Here is a 21850-nt window from a genome sequence, read left to right on the forward strand (position 1 = left end):
GTGTTAAAAATATATTCGCAGCGGAGTTTTACGGCCCACCACCCAACCGCCCAACCGACAGAGGGTCGCAGCCGTGTCTTACGGCACGATTCGGATAGACGCAAGATATAAAAGAGGTGATAAATGTGCGGGGAAGGAATAACGATTTATGAGCGGCAGAAAGCCAGAATAAGATATTGTTGGAGCACGTCATTTAATTTATATTGTTAGTTAATGATAAATTCATAGCCCGAATATGTATATGTAAATATGATCGATTTTTCTGTAACTGAATCGAGGTGGCACGCTTGTCACTGACATAAAACTTTGTACACATCAGCGAAATCAAGGCGATACATTTGGGAAACGCTCTCAAATTGCCAAAATTTGAAGGGAAATATAGAGAGTAACGCTTTGTGCCACAGATTACATCATTCAATTCTTAGGATCGCCCAACCAAGAGAGCGATTGATCATCAATCCAGGTGATTGCTGGACTTACACGCAATTCAAAACGCGCGCTTATCCCAACAGCGCTCATCCTAAGTAAGGAAAAGTACGACGTGTTTCATTCTGGTAGCGCTCTACTAGACTCAGGGTCAAAAGTATTTTATGACAGAAACTTTAGTGAAAACCCTTCAAATACAATTTACGCGAAAGAATTTTGAGGTATCGGGAATTGGGAGCCTTCGAGAGCATGTAAAGTTTTCTTTAGAAGCAACAATTCGGTCTCGGTTATCAGCTTATGAACGGACGCTGCAATTTTCAATCACGAAATTTATAGCTCAGCAGCAGCCAGAGCGCTGCATAGACACATCACAATAGTCGATCCCTGAAGACATTGATATGGCCGACCCACAATTCTTTAAACCTCATAAGATTGACATTTTGGTCAGTTAGCAGAAGTTTTTTGATTTGCTTACTGGCTAAAAGATCTCGTTAGGCCCTGGGTTGCCGTGTCTACTCAACACATCGCTCGCCTGGATTGTTGGAGGGAAAATTGAAGACGGTTTCCAACCAGGCGTAAAAGCGCACTCATTGCCTTGTAATGTTTTCAAGACCCATAATCTTAACAATGCTTTAGCACGGTTTTGGAAGATCGAATCTTTTGAGCAGACTAGCAAAATTAGGTTTACGCTTGAAGAAGAATGGTGACACATCTTTAAGCACGCTGTTTTTTTTTGACACCGGTCGTGTTCAAGTCCGATTGTCATTTGCGCAATCCCCAACTAGTCTCGGAAGTTCGTTGGAAAATGCCAGACAGCGTTTTCTCAAGCTTGAACCCTACCTCAACAAAAGAAAATGTACACCGATTTTATTCAAGAACACATAGATCTTGCCCACATGGAACTCGCATCTGATTTTAATATTGACCAACCTCATTATGTCATTCCGCATCATGCAGTGTTCCGGCCATCAAATTTGTTTCTGAACGACATCTTAATCTAATTCTAACACTGATAGCATTTCGTTTTTACAGCCGACATAACCAAAATGTCTCGGCAATTCATGGTTGACTCTTAACATCGTAATTTCTAGCTCATTTTCGGGAGAGATTCGATTAATCAGCCCCTTCAGTTGTTTCAATTTTAGCGATTCAGTGAAAATGCTTGAATCCGATCAGGTCTGATGATGTCAAAATTGAATTTAGAGTGTAAGAGTGAATTTTTGGGAGAATATGGATGGCAAAGAACTGACAAAGGCCTTGGGAATGGCATCGAAACCGAAAAATCAGACTCGACAATTGTCTCGCAATAAATTACTATGCACACATCCCAGCTTAAGTGTTTCGTAGCCAATCAGGTGTTAACTATTCAAATAAAGTCCGCGGACATTAAATGTCCACATGTTCCGGGTCAGGAGAATCCAGCGGATATCGTTTCGCGAGGATGCGCCGCAGCCGATCTACAAAAAACAATCTGGTTCAACGGGCTAATGAATACACCTGGCCAAAAGAAAAAATGATTGCAAAACTCAGCGGACAACGGACTAGAATTCCGAAATGTGGTAACCTTTAAATGTATCGACAGTAGCACCGAGAGAACATTAATTTAAAAGATCATCAGCAGAATCTATTCATAAGCAGCAGCTTTTCAGTCAGCAGGCGCTGCAAGACCTACAAACGTTTACCGCTTCAACAAGCGTCTCGTTTCATTTCATCCCTCCCCGTGCGCCACACTTCGTCGGGCTCTGGGAAGCGGTGAAATCTATAAAACAATTGCTGGCAGTTCTCGTCTTACATACAAGGAGCTGCATACTCTTGCCATTGAGGTCAAAGCATTCCTTGATTCGAGAGCAAGAGCGCCGATATCCGAGGTTCCGAATGACGGAGAGGCTCTAACCCCCTTACATATTTTGTTAGGTTCTTTTCTAAAAGCGCTCCGAATTCAGACAGTCTGACTCGCTGTCAGCGCATGACATACCTCAAACAACAGTTTTGGGAGCTCTGGCGAAGGGACTGCCTTCACACGATACAACTTCGAAGCAAATGGTTGACGGCGCAGGCCAACATCACGCCTGGACAAGTGGTGATCATGCATGATGACTCTAGCTTGCACACGGGCAAGTTCAAGGGCATGTTGGTTCTACTATCGTATTGCATAGTGACAAGGCAATACAAATATTTTATGGTAAAGTCTTTATAGTCAGAACATAAAGCTCATAAGAGCTACAATGATTCAATATTAGGGAAATATAATTTCAAGTTAACCTACTTGGCACAGTGAAGTTAAGACGACCCTACAAATCAGGGCTATCAATTTCACCACGCATAAGGTTATAGATAAGGACAGTACCAAGCATCGTTCTACGGTTGGCTGGGAGGGTAAATTAATTATCAACAGTAGTCTACTGTAGTAAGAAGGTAATATAAGATTTGTATCCCAGTTGAGGCGCCGAAAGCAAAAATTAAAGTTTTTTTTTACTGATTCAATGCGGTCAATATGTATTCCATATGGCGGAGTCCAGACGGGAGAACAGTACTCCACAATCGGACGAACTAGAGAAATATATTAAGTGTTGGTAACAAGGGATCCTCAAATTCCTTTGACCACTTTTAAATAAAACAAAGCACGACCATAGCTTTATTAACCATGGACGAAATGTAATTGAAAAACCTTAGTTTTGGGTTCTGAAGAGCAATTCTTTTCAAAGTGAACGATAAAAAGTCATCTCCTTCGATCCGTTCAATTTTAGTAAATTATCCCGGCACCAGTTTTGAACAAGATTTAGATCGGACTGTAAATCTTTGTGGCAGGAAATATTCGTATACAGCAGACATTGTTTAAGATCATCTGCCTACATAAGTATGCGAAAATTACTTATATCTAAGGGAAGGCATTAATAAATAATGTGAGAAGTAGCGGATCGAAATGGCTCCCTTGTGGGACGCCGGAGGTAACACGGAAGATTAGAAGTTGCATTTGTGTCTTGCCACTCAGATAACTTAAGATCCACTGTAAACTTTAACAAGTCGAGCCTCCAAACCAGAAGAAAGAGATTTACAAAGTCAAATGCTTAGCTGAAGTCAGTGTAAATGACATATGTTTGAAGATTACTTTGAAGCCCATTTTCATAAATGAAGTGAATTCCAAAAGGCTAGTGGTGGTTGATCTCCGTTTCATAAATCCGTGATGACACGGAGAAAAAACTGATTTACAAAGGTGCTGAAAATGTTGAGTATTAATATTTTCAAAATACTTTGGAATAGCCGATATGTTTCTATAACTCATGGCATCCAGCTTACTACTGTTCTTGTGAAGATATACAAAACTGCCTTGGGTCCTGCGAGAACTGCAACTTTCAACAGTCCAAAGTTGGAACTGAGCAGATTCCGTAGATTAGCAGCCACTTTTATCAGCTCCAGGAATGCGGAGATTGCATTCCATTGACCAAAATCTTTTGCAGTCCAGTTCAAAGTCAATTTTCAAGTACACCAGGCGTTCTCCTAATTTCTTCTTTATTAATGAATGAATAAAATTTCTTCTAATTACGCGAACGTATGTATGATCTTGTAGTTTGGATGTAACGGGCAATACATTAAACGATTATTGCGGAGAAGCTGGCTTGATCGTGTTAATCGTAGCATCCTTTGGTTAGATTTTCTTGATTTCATTTTTTATACACTCTTGTTTGTACTGGCAATCTTTCAGAGTGTGTCCAGGTCTAAGACAACCAAAACATAGGAAAAGATTCTTTATAATTTTGCATTTTTCGGTTATATCAGCTTTTAAATATTATTCACACTGTTTATTTATGCACTTTATTGTCTAGTGCAATAAATATAAGCCTTGTCACACTAGGATAGAAAATAAATACATTTAAAAAAAGTTTGTATATGGACTGCCATTTAAATTTAGTAAATCTTTAAGTTTTCTTGGAGGTATATTTCGGCATTGCTGATATTGAACCCTATTGCTATAATTGTCAACAATACCATGCCCATCAACACCACCACATACACTACACTACATACCAACATTTTTAGATTGACATTCAGTGGGTAAGCGCCTAAATGATTTCCAGTATAATTATGTGCTCCTCCAATAACGCGATGAGTATAAGCGCCACCATGAGCGCCAAGATGTTTTGCGCCTCCAGGAGAGCTGAGACTATGGGCTGACGCAGTAGCTGCCTGAAAATAAGCGATATCAGTCCGGATATCTTTATGTGTGTTCCAATTGTACATATGTTATGTATGTACTTAAATGCTAAAAAATGGTTTTATGTGTCATTGTTCGAGCGAGTGTTCACCAACATTCTGCCTCTTGCTGACAATGCGATTCTAACGGAAAGTTATATGGAGCGATGAACGGCTAGCTGCCGCCATCGTCCAGATGCGGGGTAGCTCGGGGAGGTTTAGGCGGTGGTACCGATACGGTAACTCCTCGTCACCGAGAATGGAGCGATGTCACCATCTTATTTCCAGAGCGACATTGTGTAGTATGGTGTTGGGAACAAAAGTGGTTTTTGAATTTTTATTTTCCAGAGGTCTCCCAGTGCTATTGAACGTACTAGTAATATTCCGTATATGACGGAAAGATGTCGTTTCTGACTTCTTTAAACAAAGATAACACTCTTGGTGTGCTTAATACCTTCAAGATGAAGGGTCTCAAGATTAAGGGCCATTTTTGTACTGTTTATGGTTACTTCCCTTGCCATTGTCGCTGTAAGTTTTATCCTTTCTTCCTTCTGTTCTAAATTCGGTCACTTTAAGCAACTAAATTTTTTTCCATATTTAAATGTTCCGCTAAAATATCAATATTATAGCGTATTCTATTCAAATGCTGTAACATGTGAATTTCATGATGCTCCTGGGACAGCTTCTTATAAATAATTGAACATCCCCTTGTTCTTTATTTATATGAATAGTTTTGTTCTTGAACCTACTAAAAGTCTCTTGATAAAAGTTTCTTTGATCGGTTGCCTCCTCTTTAAAAATCTTTGTGCCGTTATTAAGTTTATTTATCTTATTCTCTATATTCTGTGCATCCTCGGTACCCATGTTTCCTGATAATATCTTTATAACACTTCCTAACCCATTACAAAATCCTCTCTTTATTCTATTTCTTGGTGTATCTTATCTTTCCTTTACTTGCCTTAATTTTCCCTTAATTAATTGGACTGCTTCTCCCGAAAACCTTACATTTTCTACGTCGGCCATGCCTTTTCCATCTGATCTATGTTAAACTGATAGTTCTTAAAATTAACTACATGGTTAAGTACCTTCGACCCCACCGCGACTCTAGCCCTTCCCAGATTCAACTTTGCGATAGAGTCTCCTTCTTCTAACCTCCGAATGTCCAACGTTTGTCCGTGAGTCGAAAAGAACCTGTAATTTATTACAAAACATTAATTAATATTTCCGAACTATTTTCTTTAATTTAGACTTAGTTATTTCTGTTTTCTCTTCGCCCTACAATGAACTTGTTCAACTTCTTATGTTGTGAAGCTAGATGTTAATTTATTTCTCCTATTTTCATTCCTTTGAACGATATCTCCTTCCTGTAATTATATTCACTTTCTTTTTTTAATTATCTGTTCTCATTTGCCTTGCCTCATCTATCTGTTTCCAAACTCTCTAAAAAATTCAAATTTCCTCTCGACATTCGTTAAGCTTTTAAAAGTATTCATGTTCTGTCTTAAGGGTGGTTTCCTTCTCAAAAATGTGCGTCCTACCCGAGAAAAATTCAAAAGGTTTCAATTTTGTAGTTGCGTTATAGGTAAGAAATACCTCGTCCAAAATTTCTTCGTGGTTACATTCTTTTAAATCATTCCTAGTCTTCAAATTATTATTTCTGTCTGTGTCGAGTGTAATCTTTTTACCGTTGAGTTGCTAGAAAATTGTTGAAAAGACGTCACATCCAACTCAATCCCATACTGCGTGCAAATGTCTTTAAACAAACTTGACATTATGGGCTGACACAGTAGCTGTCTGAATATAATCGCCTTTAAAAGCGCCAGGATTGTGTAGCGCCATGAGTATAGACACCTCAATGAGCTCCAAGACCATATGTGCCTCCAGTAACGCCAGAAAAGTAAGCGCATCCATGAGAGCCGGGGTTGCCTGCGCCTCCATGAGCGCCAAGAGTGCCCGAGTTACATTCTTTCAAATCTTTCCTAGTCTTCAAATTAATATTTCTGTCAGTGTCGAGTGTAATCTTTCTACCGTTGAGTTGCTAAACGATTGTTGAAAGGACGTCACATGCAACTCAATACCATACTGCGTGCAAATGTCTTTAAACAAACTTTAGTCGTACTCAGCCCCTTGATCGCAAATTATCTTTTTCGGAACACCATCTTGGCTCACAAATTTTCTCATCGTTTTAACGATATTTATGCCATCTTTAGATGCAAGTTTAGACAATTTTTCTATAATTGCCATGACACAGTTTTTATTAATTGTATATTAGTCAGAATGTATGATGTCTAATGGCTTCATGGGGGCCTCTGTCTTTTGGAATGCTACCTTAGGTTGGTGCCTGTCATATATGTAAGGAAAATAGATTACTCGTTTCATCAGTGATTTCCTGAAATATGACACTTCTGTATTTCCTTTCTCTGCTCGTCCATGTAGGTGATTTCCTGCATGAAAATGGCTCAGAAATAAACCTAAAAAAATCTAAATGTATTGCCATCGGCAAAAGTTCCGTTGTTACTTCAACTCTACAGAATTTATTTAAAAGCAATACACCTATTGAATACGTAGAACACGCAGTAAATTTGGGAATTACATTCAGTAACACATTTTCTTGGAGCAAGCACATAGGAACAGCAACCAGACGAACATATGAAGTGCTACGTAAACTTTCCGATACAAAATTGTTCCTGTCAGTACTTAGATACAAAGCTTCTAATCGGCAAACCACAATCGTTCCTACACTATTCTACAGTGTTAAAATATTTGGTCATTGCGACTCGCGAGATACTTCTATAAAATTGTGACCAGCCACGAACCAATATACGTAAGCAGCAAGCTAATTCCTGCAATATCTCAACGAACTAATAACTATATACGCCCTCGCAGTTGATCTCTCTTCTCGGAGAGGCAGTTCTACGTCAATGCAATCCGCTTATAGAACAGTCTACCACACGAACTTAAAACAATTACAAATAATAATTAGAAAATAATAATAATAATTTTTAGAAAAATCTTAAGTCTATATTGTTTATATCTAATTTTTTTATTGTAGTGCATTAAACCTAAGCATATGCTTGTAGCGCTACGCTAAAATATAGAATAAAAGTGAATTAAATTGAACTTTAGGCACCTCACTACTTTATATAATACACTCTTCTTAAAATATGCTTTAAAAGATTTTTCTATTTCTTTAAAGATTCCATCTGAGGTAAAAAAACGCACACATTTGATGTGACTTTAACAGTTCCTTCATAATTGCAATTTGTACTCCTTCGAAATTTGGTTCAGTTATCACTAGTTTAGTTTCTAACGGATTATATTACCGTCCTATTTGAGTTCGGCCCAATCTCGATTATTATTTGAATATTTAAATCACTCAGTGGCTTCTCTGCCACTTGAATACTTTCTTCGGAACCTACTCCCGTATGGTCAGCATCAGCACACGTAGCCCGATTAGAATCCAACTCGCTATTGTTAATCTGTGCTCTATTCTACTGAGAGCGTCTGCTACCACATTTTGCATACCCTTCTTATAAACCACTTCATAATCATATTTTAATAGTTACAGTTTCCACCTCACTAACCTGTAATTGGATTCCTTAAAAGCCATTAACCAGGTTAGTGGACGGTGATCTGTGACTATTGTGAATTTGTGACCGAACAAGTACGGTCGGAAGTGTTCAAGGCTTTGCAGCCAAATGCTATAGGTCTATCACTGTGGTCAATATAAATGGATTTGCAAATCTGGGTATCTTGTAGTGTTCAAAGTCCGAATATATTCGTCATCGAGAACAATTTGTTGCTTCCCTTTTAATCATTTTGTCAAGGGTTTTGTAACACTTGCAAAATCCCTTATAAATTTCCTGTTATATCTTTCTGGCTGGCTGGCTTTCTCTGACTGTTTTTGGTAATGGAAACAGTTTTTTGGCCTCGATCTTCCTTGGGTTTGGCTTAATCCCCTCCTGGGTCACTACATGGCCCAGGTACTCCATCTCCCTTTTGAGAAACTCTGACTTATCTGTTTGTAACTTGAATCGTGCTTCATTCAGTTTCTTAAACACCGTTGTCATGAGGCTCTGCAATGATGGTGAATAAACTATTATATCGTCCATGTATACCAAACAGATCTTTCCAACTACCTCTCCCAGAATATTACTCATTACTCTCTGAAAGTGGCCGGGGCATTAGTTAGCCCAAACGGCATCCTCACGTATTCAAAGTGCCCATTTCCAGTCATAAATTCAGTGGTGGTTCCCACTTGCTTAACCTAAACCGAAAAATACATTGGCTTACCCAGTTTATCAAGTACATCGCTGATGCTAGTGTTGTATCAAACTTTCACCGTCTTCTCGTTAAGCTTCCTAAAATCCACTACCAATCGCCACATCTGTTTTCCTGACAAATCCATAATTTTTGGTACCCACCAAACTGGTGCACTTCATGGTGAGTGACTATGCCTGCTGACCTCCTGTTCTAATAACTCTTGTATCTGTCTTTTTATCTCAGCTGTTTGCTTAAATCCATATCTTTATGATTTCTTAAATATCTTAAATATCCGTCGTTGAAATTGAGTGCTTAACACCGTTGGTAAACGTCAACTGTTTTTCCTTTTGAGTGAAATATGTCTGGAAATTGGGAATAAAGTTTCTTAAGGCTTTCCGCATCTTCTTCATTCAAATGTTCGATTGCCAGTTTGGCTTGAGCCGCCTCAGTGTCGGCGCCATCTTTTAAATTTAATTCGATTTTAGATTTTCGCTCTAATGGCGCTAGCATTTCCATTTCTACAAAGTTATCCATGTGATATGGTATTACTGCCAATGGTGCCTCCAAGAATAGTTTTCTTTTGCTGTTGGCCACCTCTAGGTCTGCCTATCCATTTTTTGCTTGGTAGATACCACCAGTAATCTGCACTCCTTTTTTTAAATCCGTTGTATTTAACAAAAATGCCCAGTTGTTTACTGTAAAAGATAGTGTTATAATTTTTTTTATGCCTCTTCCAATAGGTGACCTCTGTAACCCTATTCGGTCTCAGTTGGACCGGAATCTTTCTATTCCTTGTTTCTAAAAATAAATTTTCTGGATCTAACTTAGCACCTATTCTTCTTAGTATGTCCATAACCAATAATCCGTCAAAATAATAATACAAATTAAATAAGTAGAAATAGAAGGTTTCATTATCAAATTCTTTAAATTTAACGCCCTTGAGGGTCTCATCTATATACCATGGCTTCCTATAGGTGTTTAAATAACCAAAGGCTTCTTAAGCTTTACTTTCCGATCCTCTTTTATTAACTCAGGTTTGAAATACTAATTCTTAGCTCCAGAATCATCTAATAGATTCAGTGCTTCTTTCCCTTTTCCATTGATTACGATGTAGAGTAACACTGTCTTATGGGTATCCTTTCTTATGAACCCCGTTTGCTTCCCGAAGCGCTCCCCTTTGTCTATGTTGTTACTAAGATCTTGGTGAGCCTTCTCTAATGTATTAACTTGTCCCCTTCTCGAATATCCGATCTGCCATTGTTTTGCTTTTCTCGAACCTGACGGGGAGCATTCTTCTAACTCCTGTTTCGGCATAATTGCCGTCTGTTGAGGTTCAAACTACTCCCAATTGACTGGTAATCCTGACGCCTATTACCACTTGCCTTATCCTAATCTCATTTGTAAGTCTCTCGTCTATAAGCAGCCAGCATTCCTTGTTGCTTGAATCAGTTGTTAAGTCCAGTATTCCCTCTTGAGTAATAAATATTGTATCCCTGATTTGATTGTTTGCCGTAGTGTCAAGAGTTAAAGGGGTTATTTGACATATTAACTTTCCGTGTCCTCAGACAGATGTCTCTTTCTCGGATAGTTATTTCGTAAGCCTTAAACAATGTGTTCGGCTCCCTATCCCGAACAGCACTACCTAAGTTGCATTTTAACACTGTTATGAAGGCCTTTAAGCAGGTTGCATCATAAAACTTATTTTTTGTCTGTAAGGTCGTAAGGTCAGTCTGCGTCCTATCGATTATATAACGTAAGGCTTTATGCGTTTCAGATATCTCATCGTAGAATGCTTCTACCAACAGCTTTTTGTTTTCCAATTGATTCAACTCCCTCAGTAAGTCTGGTTCCGTTTTTTTCCGCAAAATGATTGATTAAAAAGTGTTTGATCTGGTCCCAGTTTACTCGCGATTTAGATTTCTCTTGAACGTCATCTGCCTTTCCCTGAATTTTGTTTATTATTTGCCTCAATACTAGAAGCCCCATGGGAGTCTGGTCTGCTCCCTCTAATCATCATTAGAATATCTTCAGCATTTAATATGAATTCATTAAGTTTCTCTGCGCTTCCTTCATACACATGCATTAACCTTATGACGTCCGTAAGCTTTATTCCTGCTAACATATCGATCGTCGGCTGAAGGCCTACTAACTGATCCTCCAACCTGACTACTTTATTTCTATTTCCTGCCGTACCTGATGTTGTAGCCTCTACCTGTACCTAAGTTAACCTCTACTTCTAGTCAATGGCCTCAGTGATTCCTTAACCTTGTTTAAGTTTAACATCTATTTCTCCGTTTCCTTTTTAAAAATTCTATTTTGGCCCTATCTTACTTCAATATATTGGGTATCACTTAATAATAGTTTCAGCTTCTTAAAACACACTTATCTCTTTTTTCACCCTATATATGTTCGGTGTAATCTTGTAAAATAAATTCTTAGAGGTGAGGTGTGTCATTAATAAATTTAGAAAATTTTTCTGTTGGTTATTTTGTTTATAAAATATAATAATTTCTTTTTTCGAATAGCTCTGAAAGTGTATTTTATTCAAGTTAATTACTTTTCTTTATCTCATTCTTCTTTCTCATTCTGGCCCCCCTTGCGCGATGCAGTGGCTTCAAAATCTAAACCTAACCATTCTCTTCTTTTTCTCTTTTTCCTATACTGAGCACCCTTGCGCGATGCAGTAGCGTCAAAATCTAAACATAACTATTCCCTTCTTCTCTATTTTTTTTCTATTCTGAGCACCTATGCGCCATGCAATGGCGTCAAAGCCCATAATTTATTTTCTTTCTCCTTTGTTTTTTCTAACTTTTTTTTTCCCATAATATGTATACTTTTATTCCCAAAATATATATTCTTACCTTTCACCAATCACAATGCTGAAGCTAACCAAAATACCTGCGCGATGCAGTTTCTTCAGCCAAGACCGGAAAGTCACTTTGTGATTTGTCTCTAAACTTTCCACATACATCCATCCTACAAGCCACATCATTAGATTTACATATATATTTATTTTTGTTTATTCTTTCTACAAATCACTGCACTGATGCAAAAAACAAACCAAAATTTCTTCGCGCTGCAGTTATTTCAGCCTCGAGCGGACAGTCATCCTGTGATTTGTATTCGATTCTTCGCACAGTCCCATCTTATAAGTAACGTCATAACATTTATTTATCCGCATTTTTAACATCTTCTCACAATTTACCGTGCTGTATCTAACTAAAATTTCCGCGCGATGCAGTTATTTCAGCCAAGACAGCCACACTGTGATTTTTCTTTTCACGCACTTCCTTCTTATAAGCCGCATAATGAAATTCAGGGTATTTTTGTATTTCACAAATGTTACCACACCAACAACAACACCAAAAAGAATTGAAACTTCTTTACTTCCCAGGTATAGTTTTATTTTTCCGAGGACAATAAGCAATTATTAATCAAATAGTTGAAAAACTTTTAGCGATCAATTAAATTAAATTCAAAGTAAAAGCAAAACATAATATATGGATTTAAACTGTATACCTTAATTTAAAATAAATTATATGAAATAATGATTAATTATTTTAATTTGTCACTTAGCGTAAACCTTTAACAACATTTTAAACATTAAACATCTTCTGAAAATAAAAAAAATATTAAAAAATGTATAAAAGCATACTTTTTGGACAACTTAGTTTGTTTGTTTTATTTATATTATTTTATTTATATTTGAAATATAATATTAATAATATTTAAAATCTGGTGGAAAAAGTTGAAAAACGAATTTAAAAACCTTGTCAAGATCCCACAAAAAATAAATAATATACTTTAAACACACAGGCCCTACGAAATAGTCATAAATTTTTCAAAAATATAAATTGTTTTACGTTTGGTGTTCCGCTAAATAAATCATACTTTCATACAAACAATCTTCGATAAGCTACACTAGCTGGACTAGCTAAGCTAGACTTGCGAACTGTTTTGAATTCTTCGAAAGTCCACATGAAAGTCCCCCATGGCCTTAGGATATTTCATGTTTGGGCTCATACATAAGACCAATTTTTCTCAATCTATACGGTTTTATGGATAAATCACAATAGGCAATGAATTGAAATTAGTTGAACAGAAACTGCCAGAACTGATAACAAATATTAGGTTGTTTTGGTATACAAACGTCGTTCGTCAATATTATATCTTAACGCGGCCGATACATCAACGAGCGAAATTGCATCTAAAAATTAAAATGTTGATTATTAATTGGAGTTTCCGACAAACCGGGCTGAAACACGAAGGCTAATTAAATGCTTTTTACAAACTTTTTAAAATAAATTTGTAATAAAAATAAGATTGAAAATAAATCTATAAATATTATTATGCCTTGGCTGCGTACAAATGACTAAACATTTTGCTGTAAACAAAAAAAAAGTGTCTTCAAAATAAAAACACAATGATTTCAAAATAAAATTTTTGCCGGTGATGAGAACAACGGTTAATTCATCTGTGCATCCCCAAATCAGTTTTTTTTTACAATCGAAGCAAAAAACTAAACCAAACTAGACTACAAAAATTAATTATTAAGCTGATAGCGCTTTTTGATAAACTGCCGCCAGCCAATAAGTACTGAATTTTATTTATTGTAAATTTACTACAGGAGAAGAAAAAGAAAAGGAAGCAAACTTCGGCAAGCTAACTAAATTTTATTAAACAAGCTTCTTAAGATTATGATTCAACTTTCATTACTATTTTAACTTCACTTTTGACTTAAAAGAAAACTCGCTCAAAAGTTAGATATTATCAAAACTCTGTGAAAATACAGTAGCAGACCGCCCCACGTTCTGCCTGCGAATTCTGCTGCCATTTCGACTGCAGAACTTGTATATAAGACATCAAACACACATTTATTCCCATATTTTTATAATTTCAGGTGGCATGGATTAAATCTGATTCAAAAGCAATTCTTGGGATACACACACACATGGTCTCCCTAAATCCAAGACTAACAGTGACACACAATGGCCACAACACCTGGAAACTTCACATATCTCGAGTACAGATAAATGACTCCGGCAGCTACATGTGCCAAGTTAATACAGATCCCATGAAGAGCCTTGTAAGTGCATCTCCTTTCCATCTTTTGGTTTATGTGTCAAAAGTCTATGTATAGACAGGACAACGAGTTCACCTGGACCAGGAATTTTTAAGGGTGTTCCAGATAATGCATGTTAAGCCACTGGAAACCTTTAGAGTTCTCTTTTTCATTGCAAAATTGTCACTGCGCAGTTTGGATCTTATACAAAGTTTGTTTTGCAGTCTGGATTCTTAGATGTTGTTGTGCCGCCAGATATTTTAAACCACCCAGAACATAATCTAGAGGAAGGAGTCAGTACAGAGGGTGGAAGTATTTCACTTGAATGCAGTGCGACTGGTGTTCCAAAACCAAAGGTTCAGTGGCGGCGTGAATCGGGAAAGGAAATTATCCTTCGAGCGGAAAGCAGAGATAAACAAGGTTAATATGCAAAGACAAACAAATAATAAATTAACTTTTTTATGAACACTTTCAGAGGGTATTCATTTTGTTTAAGATTAAGATCGCATTACTTTTATTTGTTATTAGACACGTTACTCGAAGATTTAAAGGATATATTGTAATCGTTAGTAAGTATGTAACTGGTAGAAAGAACCGTTTCCGACCCTATAAATTATATACTACTGTGGAAAAAAATCTTTCAATTTAAAATTCGGGGGCCTATCATTTCGAGATAAAATTGAGTTGGCAGGACTGCTTAAGACATCTAGGCCAAATTTCATTATCATTATTATATTTACGCTTGTGTTTATCAAATGACCAAGAGTGTTTTTTTTATTTCTACATTGTCTGATTTGATGGAGCAGAGAAGTTTGCGGAATGAAAATTCGGCTGCGTTCGCTCCCTAGAACCACGTCATTCAAAAACAGGATATTTTTAAAATTTTAAACTTTTGATTACGCAAAAATAAAAATCCAATAATAATTAAAAAAAAACTTTCACCGATTGTTTTGTGAGGAAATATTTTGTTTGTAGTTTGTTAGCTGGGTAACGGGTATCTAATAGTCGGGGAGCTTGATTAAAGGGTTCTTCCTTGGTTTTTAATCGCAAAAAGCTGGTTTCGCAATGTCTGCATTGTGTCAAAAAAACGTAAACGTGAAGTCAAAAACTCGAAAACACAAATACACTTTCAAACAAAACATCTAAAAGCCTTAAAAAAATATTTTAACTCTTGTTTATCATCTCGTTTTGCAGACCAACAAATTTTAGCAAAAGCGTTTCCTTTTGTTATAGAGTTGCAATTCGTGATATAATCTCTTGTTTTTCCTTCGACTTTTTTAACAATTACAGTCTATGACAACTTTTGTCTTTTTATATCCTTTAATGGGTATTATAATTTCAGTCAGAAGTTTGCAAGGCAGTGAAGGTTACTTTTCCGACCCATAAAGTACATATATTATTGAACAGCATCAGTCGATCTAGCCATGTTCGTCTGCCCGTACTAGACTCTCGGTTTTAGAGGTATCTAGATAAAACATTATCGATATATAAATACCCAGCATCTCTTCTATTAGGTCAATGCTGCTATCCCACTTTCTTGGAATTCGTTATATAATCTCATGTTTTTCCATCGACTTTTTTAAAGCATTACAATCTATGATACCTTTTGTCTTTTTATATCCTTCAGAGGGTATTTTAATTTCATTCAGAAGTTTGCAAAGAAGTGAAGGTTACTTTCCCGAAACTATAAAGTACATATTTTTTGATAAGCATCAGTCGATCTAGCCCTGTTCGTCTGTCCGTACTATACTCTCGGTTTTAGAGCTATCTAGATAAAACTTTACCAAAAGTTCAATAAATCTATTTTTTAAGATATAGTACTAGTTAAATGTTTTAGAATTTCGATTTTAATTTTGTTTAAATCGGGCTTCTAAATAATATTTTTTTTTATATTATTACTATTACTGGCTTAATATTTCAGAGTTACGGTTTTAGTTTCATGAAAACCGAACTATATCTTATATGTCCCATGGGAACATTCGGAAAAATATATATATGAAATAAAATTATGACTCCGCTGTTTTTCAAACATGTACCATAGCCAACAATAACCCCAAAGATGTAAAAATACCTATTTTAGTAATAACATGATATAAATTGATTATTGTCGTTATATATTTTGTAAGGGAGTAGGCAATAAAACAAAACTTTAAAATAAAAATAAATAAAATGTTAGCAGTATATTGGAAGCTGTATAGATCAAGTGGATATAAGATGTGACTATTTAATAATTTAATAATAATAACACTTATGTTCCATTCCGATGTTCCAATAATGTAGAATAAGTAGTAAGGACTATGTGAAGATCAGAATAGGGTAACACTTGAATTAAGAGAGACAATTGGAAGCAGACGTGAAAAAGCTAAGCTGAACAGAAATTAAATAAAATAAAAACTCAAGAATTGAAATAAATAATATAAACCTGCATCAACAACTTCAGAAGTGGGATAGTCCCATTAATACATTCGCCTACATAGCCATACCTGAGAGCACACATTTTTTTTCCGCTTTTATAATTACGACGCCATTCTGAAATGGACAAGACACAAATTGGTGAGTGGCTACAAGCCAACGAAATCGAGTTCCCTGCAAGTGCAACTTTAAGGCAATTGCGCATGCTCGCTTTTGATGCTGGATACCAAGAAGTGGCTGAAATCCCAGAAAGCATATTGGTGGAGGAGAACTCCAAAATGGAAGTATTAAGCCAAGGAGCCGCTACCGAAGGCATCCAGACATTGGAAGAAGAAGACGCACTGCTTGACGCCGCCATAAGGGTTGCTGAGAAGAAGAAAATATTGGCCGGATTGATGAAAAACGTCGACAAAACGACAGATGACCTCCAAATGGTGGTTTTCTGCCACTGAAAATGAGGAAGCCCTTAAGTGGATTTTGAATTTTGAGAGAGTCTGCAGAGATATCAACACATGTACAAATTTTCAACTGCGCTGCGTACGAATGTTGATGAAATCGGGTACAGATGCCGACTTGTTTGTGAGTGTTGATCGATCGAACACTTACGACGAATTTAAGACAAATTTCATAAAAACATTCGGTCGTGGAAGCTCAACTGCTGATATTGTATTGCTACTTAAGGAAACCATGTTCAACCCCGCGAAGAACACCGTTATGGGATACATACTTCTGATGGAGGAAATTGCTATGCGTGCAAATATTGACGAAAAATTGACAGTGCAGTTCGTCATTGATCGTTTTCGCGATCGTTCAGCCAATATCGCTATATTGTACACAGCAACAACAATCGCACAATTGAAGGAATTGGCTTGGAAGTATGACAATCTAAGGAAGAAGTCACACAATTTTCCTCAGCGCATGGAAAATACTGGAGGAGATCGGAAAACAGTCCGGTGCTACAATTGCTCTGCTCATGGGCACTACGCTTCGTCGTGCACTGCGCCGAAACGCGAGAAGGGATCTTGTTTCCGTTGTGGATCCCTCCGACATATGCTAAAGGATTGTCAGCAGAAGCCAGCAAGTGATCCGAGAGTGGTGGGAGCAGCCAACAACCAGCCGATACGAGATGACGAAGAGGAGCCTAATATGTTTATTCCGATTTTTAACCAGGTAGGAGTATATTTTTACACTGATTGCCAACATAAGCCTAACGAAACTCTTCTGTCTGCCATGTTCGATACGGGAAGCGCCATTAATTTAATTCAGCACTCTGCGATTCCTTATAAAAACTTTAGCGATATACTGGTCCCGACGAATTACTATGGAGTTAATGGATTTAAAATTAAAACATTCGGAAAAATTTTTGTCAGGCTCGTTTTTCAAAACATAGAAGAAGAAATTTCATTTTTTGTTGTACCCAATAATTATGTTTCAACTAATGTTCTGTTAGGCCGTAAGTTTTTTGAGAAATTTGGAATAAAATTGATTTCTAAGGATAAGGTAAAAGAAATTGTAGAAGTGAATTTATTTAAGGATAGTGAACCATTGAAAATAGTGAGTATTGAACCAATAAATAGACTTCAGAATAGTGAAACATATAGAGACAGTGACCATTTAGAAAGCAGTAGAGACTTAGAAGAGTTGTGTATAGAAAATGAAATAGTTAGTGACGACAGCATTCCGTATATATATAGTATTGATGTATTTCAGGATGATGAAAGTTTTGACATTGACCCGAAGTTAAGTGATGAAGATCGAAGCGAACTCAGTGAAATAATAAGATTGAATTACTTATGTTTATCTAACATCCCAGCGATCCAACATAGTTATAAAATGAGGCTAAGACTTAAGTCTGAAGAACCGGTACGCACTGTACCAAGAAGACTTTCGTATCAGGAGAAGAAAGAAGTAGATTCAAAAATTGATGAGTTATTGAAAAAAGGATTCATAAGAGAAAGCAATTCACCCTATAGTTCCGCTATCGTTCTTGTTAAGAAAAAATGTGGAGAAAAGCGTATGTGTGTAGATTATAGACAACTTAATAAGATAACCGTTCGAGACGGATACCCCATTCCCCTCATAGATGACTGCTTAGAGAGATTAGAAGGAAATAAGTATTTTACATTGTTAGATTTGAAAAATGGATACCATCAAGTGAAAGTAGCAGAAAGTTCCGTGCAGTATACAGCATTTGCAACACCTCCCGGTCAATATGAATATACAAGAATGCCTTTCGGACTCATGAATGCACCCGCAGTATTTATGAGATTTATTAACTTTATTCTACAACCTTTGATTCGCGAAGGAAATGTAGTAGTTTATATAGACGATATTGCTATAGGCTCGAAAACATTGAACGAACATTTTAAGATTGTAGGAAGAGAATTACGAATTTTAGCAGAGTACCGATTGGAAATTAAAATAAATAAGTGCCAGTTCGCTTACAAAAGCATTGAATTTTTAGGGTATACACTGAGTGAAAAAGGAATAAGTCTGAATTATGAGCACACATCAACTATTAAACATCTTCCGATACCAAAAGATCGCCATGGAATGCAGAAATGTTTAGGACTATTTTCTTACTTTAGGAGGTTTATTCCGGCATACTCAAAAATAGCAAAGCCATTGCAAGAGCTCACAAAAGCAGGTGTTAAGTATGAACTTAGTGAGGATTGTATAAAAACTTTTGAATATCTTCGTGACAAATTAATTTCATCTCCCATATTATCCTTGTACAACCCAAATCGAGAGACTGAATTGCATTGCGACGCAAGTAGCGAGGGATTTGGAGGATTTTGTTGCAAAAGCAGGATGATAATAAGTTTCACCCAATAGCCTATTTTTCACAAAGAGCAACAAAACTAGAAGCTAGATATGAAAGCTTTAAATTGGAAACATTAGCTGTAGTTTATTCATTACGAAAATTCCGTTTAACATAGTAACAGATTGTAATGCAGTAGTTTTGTGCCTAGGGAAAGGACGCCTTAACTCGAGCATTGCCAGATGGGCTTTAGAATTGGCTAATTACAATTATACCCTTAAGCATCGTAGTGGAAAATATATGACTCATGTTGATTCATTAAGTAGATACCCTTCAGCCTTAAATGAGAGTTTTGAATATGAACCAGTAGTAAATATCCAAAATAGTGACAACAAAGATCAAATAGTTTCAGTAATTGACAGTGACGACATCAACCTTCAGCTTCAGATAACGCAAAATAGAGATAGTATTATAGTGAAATTGAAAGAACAATTAGAACAAGGAAGTGTGAAGAACTTTATATTAAGCAATGGAATTGTTTATAGATTAGGTGAGAATGATATTGAATTGCTATATGTACCAGCTGAAATGGAATCCCATATAATTAGGAGGGTTCATGAAAATGTATGTCATTTAGGTTCCGAGAAGTGCTTAAAAGAAATAATGAGACACTATTGGTTTCCGAACATGCAAGCTAAAATAGATGCATTTATTGGAAATTGCTTAAAGTGTATCATGTTTACGGTACCCACACATGCGAATAATCGAACACTTCATAATATACCTAAGCGACCAATTCCGTTTGATACATTACACATAGACCATTTTGGACCTTTACCTTCAGTTATATCGAAAAAGAAACATTTGCTAGTAATTATTGATGGATTTACCAAATTTGTTAAGTTGTATCCAGTGAATTCAACGAGTACAAAAGAAGTCAACATGTGATTTTCGAAATATTTTCGATACTATAGTCGACCACGTAGAGTTGTAAGTGATAGAGGTACATGTTTTACGTCATTAGAATTTGCCAAATTTTTATTAGAAAATAATATCGAACACGTTAAGGTAGCAACTGCGTCACCTCAAGCGAACGGACTGGTGGAGAGACTAAATAGGACAATAAAAGCGATGCTGGCCAAGATAACTGAACCAATTAAGCATGAAGACTGGAGCAAACTTTTAGATAGGGCCGAATATGCCATTAATAATTCAATGCATTCAACTACAAAGGAATTACCCTCAGTATTATTATTTGGAGTTCAGCAGAGAGGTTGCAATATTGACGCATTAACAGAATACTTAGATGATAGAAATGATATACCACAGAGTGATTTAGAAAATGTGCGTAAGAATTCTTCAGATAAAATAGAACAGTGCCAGAAAAGGAGCAAAGAATATTTTCAGAAAAATCATAAAGATCATATAGAATTTGAGGAAGGCGATTTTGTTGTAATGCGAAACATTGACACCACAATTGGTACAAACAAAAAGTTTGTACCAAAGTACAAAGGACCATATATCGTTAAAAAGATATTGCCAAACGATAGATATGTCATAAGTGATATTGAAAATTGTCAAATTAGTCAAATTCCCTATGAAGGAATTGTAGAAGCATGTCGGATACGAAAATGGGCAGATTGGCGTAATCAGTGTGAAATTAACTCCTAATATATGCTAAATTAATTTTATTATATATCATAACTAGTCAAAATTATTACTAACTATAACATATAATATTAAGAAAAACTTTTATAATATTAAAAACCCACGATCGAGGACGATCTAATTGTCAGGATGGCCGAGCTGTTAGCAGTATATTGGAAGCTGTATAGATCAAGTGGATATAAGATGTGACTATTTAATAATCTAATAATAATAACACTTATGTTCCATTCCGATGTTCCAATAATGTAGAATGAGTAGTAAGGACTATGTGAAGATCAGAATAGGGTAACACTTGAATTAAGAGAGACAATTGGAAGCAGACGTGAAAAAGCTAAGCTGAACAGAAATTAAATAAAAACTCAAGAATTGAAATAAATAATATAAACCTGCGTCAACAAAAACTTAAAATCCTGTGAAACATGGCAGTGGTTTATTAGTTTAAAATTAAGGTTTTAATTTTATTACCATCGCACAACGATATTATATAGCTGTCATATGTTGTTAAGCATATAGACATGAACAGCTGCAAGGGTATATATAATTCGGCTTGTCAAAGTTTGCTTCCTTTCTTGTTCTCAATGTCTCAACTACTGCTATAGCCTCTAACTCGTTTCTATGGTAGTTTTTCTCGGGCTTTGAAGTTGCGCGGCTATAATAAGCAATTGGCTTCAGCTTATCACCTTCACAGTGTAGCAGTACTCCGGCTATTCCAATTGCACTGGCATTCAATTCTTGGTATCTGGGTAGAGCTGGTGACAACTGGATTTAAAACAAGGCAACTCTTCAAATGCATTTTGTTGTGTCTTTTCGCACTGCAACCTTTGTTGATATAATGGCATCTCTGGCAACACGTTTTCGGAAATAACCACTGAAACCTGTAACTGGTGACCCATGATTGTAATTGATTTTGCTTTTACACCTCAAGTTCACAATGGCAATACTTGAAGAATTCGATCAAGCTTCTCATACTTCCGATGCTAGGTTTTGCCTTTGCATGTTAGGCCATCATGTCCTGCAACTCTCGCATCTTATTTTCTAGTGGCAGATACCTTAACGACAAGTTATGT

The 21850-nt window shown here is 36.4% G+C and overlaps 2 protein-coding genes across 2 annotated transcripts in view; both read left to right on the forward strand.

Moving 5' to 3' along the window:
• LOC121467801 (protein amalgam) overlaps window positions 1–21850 on the forward strand; it is a 338558-nt gene that overhangs the window by 171631 nt on the left and 145077 nt on the right. Inside the window, exons 4-5 of the mRNA XM_041710084.1 lie at window positions 13781–13966; window positions 14167–14362. Of these exons, the coding sequence (XP_041566018.1) occupies window positions 13781–13966; window positions 14167–14362 (382 nt within the window). The remainder of the gene's footprint in view (window positions 1–13780; window positions 13967–14166; window positions 14363–21850) is intronic.
• Window positions 16134–21167, forward strand: LOC121467792. Its single transcript, XM_041710071.1, has 2 exons — window positions 16134–17524; window positions 17602–21167. Exons 1-2 carry the CDS (start codon window positions 16775–16777, stop codon window positions 17608–17610), a joined length of 759 nt encoding a protein of 252 aa, XP_041566005.1. The 5' UTR covers window positions 16134–16774; the 3' UTR covers window positions 17611–21167.

The sequence above is a fragment of the Drosophila elegans genome, unplaced genomic scaffold, assembly GCF_018152505.1.
Source record: "Drosophila elegans isolate 14027-0461.03 unplaced genomic scaffold, ASM1815250v1 contig_753, whole genome shotgun sequence".
Lineage (NCBI taxonomy): Eukaryota > Metazoa > Arthropoda > Insecta > Diptera > Drosophilidae > Drosophila > Drosophila elegans.